The sequence below is a fragment of the Papaver somniferum genome, chromosome 3, assembly GCF_003573695.1.
Source record: "Papaver somniferum cultivar HN1 chromosome 3, ASM357369v1, whole genome shotgun sequence".
Taxonomy (NCBI): domain Eukaryota; kingdom Viridiplantae; phylum Streptophyta; class Magnoliopsida; order Ranunculales; family Papaveraceae; genus Papaver; species Papaver somniferum.
The window spans coordinates 88,113,889-88,119,863 of NC_039360.1; the positions used below are offsets into that span (position 1 = coordinate 88,113,889).

General features: G+C 37.0%; 1 protein-coding gene across 1 annotated transcript; it reads right to left on the bottom strand.

Moving 5' to 3' along the window:
• Positions 1 to 3,704: 3,704 nt before the first annotated feature.
• Positions 3,705 to 5,759, bottom strand: LOC113356750. Its single transcript, XM_026599958.1, has 5 exons — positions 5,590 to 5,759; positions 5,294 to 5,389; positions 4,971 to 5,186; positions 4,648 to 4,863; positions 3,705 to 4,308 (listed from the first exon to the last, which is right to left on the bottom strand). The coding sequence occupies exons 2-5, from the start codon at positions 5,294 to 5,296 to the stop codon at positions 4,015 to 4,017; spliced, it is 729 nt and encodes a 242-aa protein (XP_026455743.1). The 5' UTR covers positions 5,297 to 5,389; positions 5,590 to 5,759; the 3' UTR covers positions 3,705 to 4,014.
• Between the last annotated feature and the right edge of the window lie 216 nt (positions 5,760 to 5,975).

Sequence of the window (5,975 nt, forward strand, 5' to 3'; positions counted from 1 at the left end):
ACATATCAATAGCTGCAGAAATTTTTCACCATATCAGATCTTCTGCACCCACTAAACACCCAAAATTGCCCTGAAGTGGGACATCAAAAAAGCATACGACAGACTGGACTGGGGATTTATCAGAGAGGCGTTTAAAACATTGGGATTCCCGGATTTGTTCACACAATACATAATGGCATGCATCACAACAGTCACTTATGCTATCAACACCAATGGTACACCTCAAGGGCGTATCACACCAACAAGGGGACCAGGCAAGGAGACCCGTTATCACCTTACATCTTCATTATATATGCTGAATATTATCCACTCGACTTGGAAAATTGGGGATGGAGGGGCACCTGGAAGGATTGAAGATATCAAAACATGGACCACCTATCCTGCACCTGATGTACGCTGATGATCTACTTATCACATGCCGAGCTGAATCGGATACATGCACTACTTTAAACAACATCTTACAAATCTACTCTGGCTCAGCAGGACAAGAAATCAACAAAGAGAAATCCAGCATCATACATCATCCTAAGTTGTGGCCTCACAAGATCCAAGAACTTGCAGATCACTTCCAAATCGCAACAATAGCAGATCCACCAAAATACCTAGGAGTGACCTTCAAGAAAGGGCGAAATTCAACACACATCCATAGAGACCTGCTGGATAGACTCCAACAGATAGAACAAGGCTATATCACAAAATGCGTCAACCAAGCAGGAAGAATGGTTTTGATCAACACCTCTCTGACCCCAACGGCCAATCATATCATCCAAACACAAATGCTACCAGACTATGTGCACAACAAGATAGACAGAATTGCAAGAAATTTTTTATGGGGCCATGAACAGCAACAACGGAAAATGCATCCAATTGGCTGGGATAAACTTTCAAGAACCAGGAAAGAAGGTGGTATCGGCATTCGGAAAAGCAAGGAACACAACCAAGCTTTACTACTGAAACGAGTATGGCATATGCATACATGCCAAAATTCGATCTGGAAAAAAATGCGCGATGACAAATATCTACACAATGAACCGATATTAGACTCACGCCAACATGAGCAAGCAACAACAAACATCATCCCATACTGGAGAAGTTTATCTAACTTGGTTTCTTTTTTGCAAGAGAATCGCTTAAAAATCATTGGAGATGGAAAAAAAAAAACAACGTACACAGCAAATGGATTTCCAACCTTTCAATACCCATAACCACATCTCTACCACCTGATACAACAGTACATGCTCTCATCAATGAGGAAACCAACACTTGGAACCATCAATTCATCTACCAATCATTCGACATCAATACGGCCCAAAAAATCATAAACATACATCTACCGACAAACCCAATTGAAGATAGATACATTTGGCCGCATACAAAATCAGGAGTCTACACGGCGAAAACTGGGTATATCTCACTCACCAAGCAGCAATCTACAACAACACATCCAACACCACCACCACCATCAAACCCATTGACCATAAATAACCATACAAACAACCATCCCAACACAACCAAAAACCATGTGGATTTTAAACTCATCTGGGAGCTTAACTGTCCACCGAAAAACCGACTTTTCTTATGAAAAGTTGCACTAGAAGGATTACCAACCTTCGACAAACTTCACCATATCCATCTCACACCAACCAACATATGCCCAGTATGCACACTACATAGAGAAACAAAACAACATCTCCTTTTCGAATGTACTCAGGAAGTCGATCTATGGAACCTAGTCATCACTCACCTACCTAGAAGCCAAAATCCACAACCAAATACATTACCCAACAAACCAAAGAACATTGTCTACCTACTAGCAAAGAGCTTACCGGCGTCAACAAAAACAAATCTTCGGATTTACTATCTGGCACTTATGGCTCGCAAGGATTCATTGGTCTACCAAAAAAAGAAAAAAAACAACAACACAAATCAACACTATCGTCCAAACAATGAACCAAGAATTTCAATGGGCCAAAATACATTTTACCCCAATCTACCCAGGACAACAACCTCAAGAATCCACCAACACTAAATACAGGGAGGTAATAATTCAAGTCAACTGGCAACCTCCACAACAACAATGGATCAAACTAAACACGGATGGAGCAGCACGAGGAAACCCAGGACCAGCAGGAGCAGGATGTATTGCAAGAACACATACAGGACAAGTGATCATGGCAATGGCTACACCACTGGGCATAACAACAACACTCGCGGCAGAAACATGGGAATTTCTACTAGCAACAAAACAAGCAATCAGGCAACAATGGCCAAGGATATGGTTTGAAGCAGATTCACAAGCATTAGGGCAAATGATAAAAAAACACCAACACCATAACCCCTTGGTATCTAACTGGAATCATTCAGGAAATAGAGCAACTAATAGGATCTATCCCACAAGTACAAATCACACATGCTTATCGAGAGGCAAACTAGGCGGCAGATAAACTGGCAAACGAAGCGGTTGACCACCAACAACGGAACCCGACAACATCAACAATAAGAATTTGGGACAACATTTGTCCAACTTTTATTTCAAATATTGTAATAGATGATAAGAATGAGGTCTCATACAATCGCACTACACGTATCACACTTTAGTCCATTAATAAAATACCACCGTTCAAAAAAAAAGTATAAATTTGTGCACCCTAAAAAATCAGGTGATGAAATACCCTCATTTATTTGTAAGTTCGGTTTGAAAATGATTGTGTTATTTTCTTTTCTACTGTTACTAATGGTTTCTAAAATGCACACTAATTTGAAATTGATTGCCATTTGAGTTTACAAGAAAAAAACACACCCAAATGTCATTTTAATCATATCATCGGATCCTCACTAAAAGGAAGATGCACCTTCGTTTTGGGGTTCATCAATCAAAATAAATTATCATTAGTAATTAGAAAAAAATAAATTTTATTCGAAATGCTAATATATATAAGGATATTTTTTTACCATAGAAAAATAAATGCATAACTTGGGAGAAAACCAATGGGAAATAACCCGGTTGGCCAGAGGTCAAGCTACCAAGTTATAAGGATCCCGTCGCTTCGCTTCATGTCAAAATTTTTTAAAAAAAAAATTTAAGAAAAATTTGGGAGAAAAATTACGGGACACCAAGTAAATTGCTTATAGGTTACATAAAACAGCGCTACTATGACAGCTTTTAAGATCCCGAGATTATAGAGAACTCAACATGGATTACCTTAAGTCATGTGGACTTCTCCGTAGTATAGAGATTAGAGTCTACAGACCTCTAATGTCTTTCCGAATTCTTCCTTAAAACTCATTTTCTAAAGATAATTCTAGATGCACGGTCGCACACCATTATACTAACAAAGAATGTCAGTGTGTACTAATGAAGTTATTACAATCACCAAGTTCAATCAGTGTTTGCACAGATTTTTTACACGCTTGATTATTTTATAAGTCATCACAAATTCATAGACATGCTTATCATGAAATACAAAATATGAATCAAAACCGTGAAACAAAGATGGTGTCACACTAAACTAAATGCATATGATGTCATGCTGCAGTTAGACCAACAATAAACTAAATGCAGTTAAGTGTCATGCCGATAATAATATCGGGCATATCACATATCCACACCCAAAAAGAAATTCATAGTATTAATAAAAAGGAAATTGAAAAAAGTGATGATAAACCCAAAGATAAAAGACACTAATCTAAATATCTATTCACTATCACTAGCAATAAAAACTAATATTAATTGTTTTGTTTATATTAAACATGACAACATTCAATGACTCTTTTAAAAACAAGCCCCCTTAAACATTAACCATATTTACAATAAGACCCATTAAAACACAATTAGGGTTTCCATTTTAGCTTCATCAAATCCTTATTTCCCTTTCACACCCTCCATCTTCTTCCATATATTTCCCAGCATTATTATTATGTATATTATTATAAATATCTATAAAAAGAGACCCTTTTACCCCTTTTTTTCTTCCATTTTTACAAAGTTTAAATTCATTTTCCTTCTTGCATCCGCTAAAATGGAGCTCGGTGAGGAATACCCTTCCTTCTGTTGGTACGGTAACTGTTGATTGGAGGAGTGGCTGGGGACAAGTTAACCCCATTCTCTTCATTGAATCTCGAGTAAGTTTCTCCAGAGTGATTACTACCGTCAGATGGGATGTGAATATCAATCAGACGGTTCTTACGATGTTTCTTTGGTGTTGACGAGTTTTCATCTTCTGTATCAGAGTTCTGGAACGGGTCACGGTTGTACTTCATGCGAAGACTAAATGTCAGTTCTTGGTCACCTCGTCTCATCCCTTCTAGCTGTAAAACAAATAATGGGGGTATTTCCGTCATTAAAAAATTAAGGTACAATTTTCAGTAGAACACAGAACAGAGCACGCTTTGAACAAACAGAGTTCCACAGAGAGAAATGGGAAATACTTGAGAAACAAGATATTCATAAATCGTACACATTAATCATAAAATACGAATCAATCACATTTATTGTAGATTGACTGAAAACGTGAAATGGGTTTTTTCTAGTACCAAAAAAAACCCACACATTAAAACTGCAGATTAGTTAAATGAAGGATTTTCAGGAAAGTAAGTGAAATTAATTAAGAGAATTAAAATGGGGAAGATTCTGAATGAGAAATTTACCTTACAACCCAGAGAACAAAATCTGAATGAATCAAGTAAGCTTCTGGCACAAATTTCACATGTATTTGTAACTCCTTTACCAGGTCTTAGTTGGGGGCGTTCGTTGAGAAAAACGATTTTAGCACTGTTGATTACATAATGTTGAACACCAGAAATGTCTATGTGCTTCTGAACTTCATTAACCCTTATCACGTTATGGTATGAAGATCTCCTTATCTGCAATTGATTGATTGAAATTAATGTTAATCAAAAAAGTTCAATCTTCAAAGGGGTTTTTGAAAATAAGAAGAAATTTCTGAAATTTTTTTTGAGAACTGACTTACCTGAACAATGCGATGTTCTCTATGATGAATCAAACAGTAAGAACAGATAGCTTTACCCATACAATCCAAGCAGAAATAATTGCATTCACTTTTACTAGAATCTCCATGGTCTCTACAGGGATTGAAATAGTTTGCTTCTAGTAATGGCCTTAACCATTGAGGAGTACCAAAGTCATTGTCTTCTTCCATTGTTTCCATTGGAATAATCGGACCGACCTAATCAGAAAAAACAGAAATCAATACTTAAAATTCCATTAAAACCCAAAAACAGAAACTGAAAAAATCAAACAATCCCCCATTATTATTCAAAAAAACTGACTCACCATGACTTTCTTCTGATGGGTTCTTAAAACCCCAATCTTCTGCTGTTCATTCTCGATAGCCAGCTTGTTTAGTATTATAGAAAGACAGGGAAAACCCTAAGAAACAAAAACCAAAGATGAAAAAGCAAAGAAACCCACATTAGGTGAAAAGAAAGACTAGAGAAAAGATACCCAAAAGCAAACTTTGTTATTGCAGAGTTTCTTTAATCCAGATTCTATTATTTGAAACAACAACAAAAATGAAAATAGAAGAGATTAAGGGGGGTTTAATCAGGGTTTTGGTTTAGAGTTATTACCTTATTTGAGAGAGGGGAGATTAGAGAACTGAAATCGGTTTTTGAGTAAGAGGGGAGAGAGAAAGAGCGGAAACGGCGATACAGAGTGAGGAGATGAGAAGTTAGAGAGGAGTAAAAAGAGAGGGATTTGATAAGTTGTGGAATATAAGGCGGTGTCGCTGAAAATAAGGAAACGTGCCTAAGATTTGCCCCTTAGATATAGAGGGTTAAAAAACATCCATATTTATTGTTATTTTAGACTTTTGTTTTTCCTAATAAAGATCGTTTTTCCTTCTAATTAATTCGTAAAAAGGGCTCATTATATGGAGACGTGTGCTATCAGCCATTCGAGTCAGCATACATTTTTAGAGTCGGACCATCAAACTGAAACGGAATCAGCCTATGGC

Bases quoted from the DNA above. Each gene is read 5' to 3' on its own strand.
- LOC113356750 (XM_026599958.1), bottom strand. The intron at 4,864-4,970 runs GTAAGTCAGTTC...AATCAATTGCAG, and splicing joins GAGAACATCGCATTGTTCAG to ATAAGGAGATCTTCATACCA. The intron at 4,309-4,647 runs GTAAATTTCTCA...TTTGTTTTACAG, and splicing joins TTTGTTCTCTGGGTTGTAAG to CTAGAAGGGATGAGACGAGG.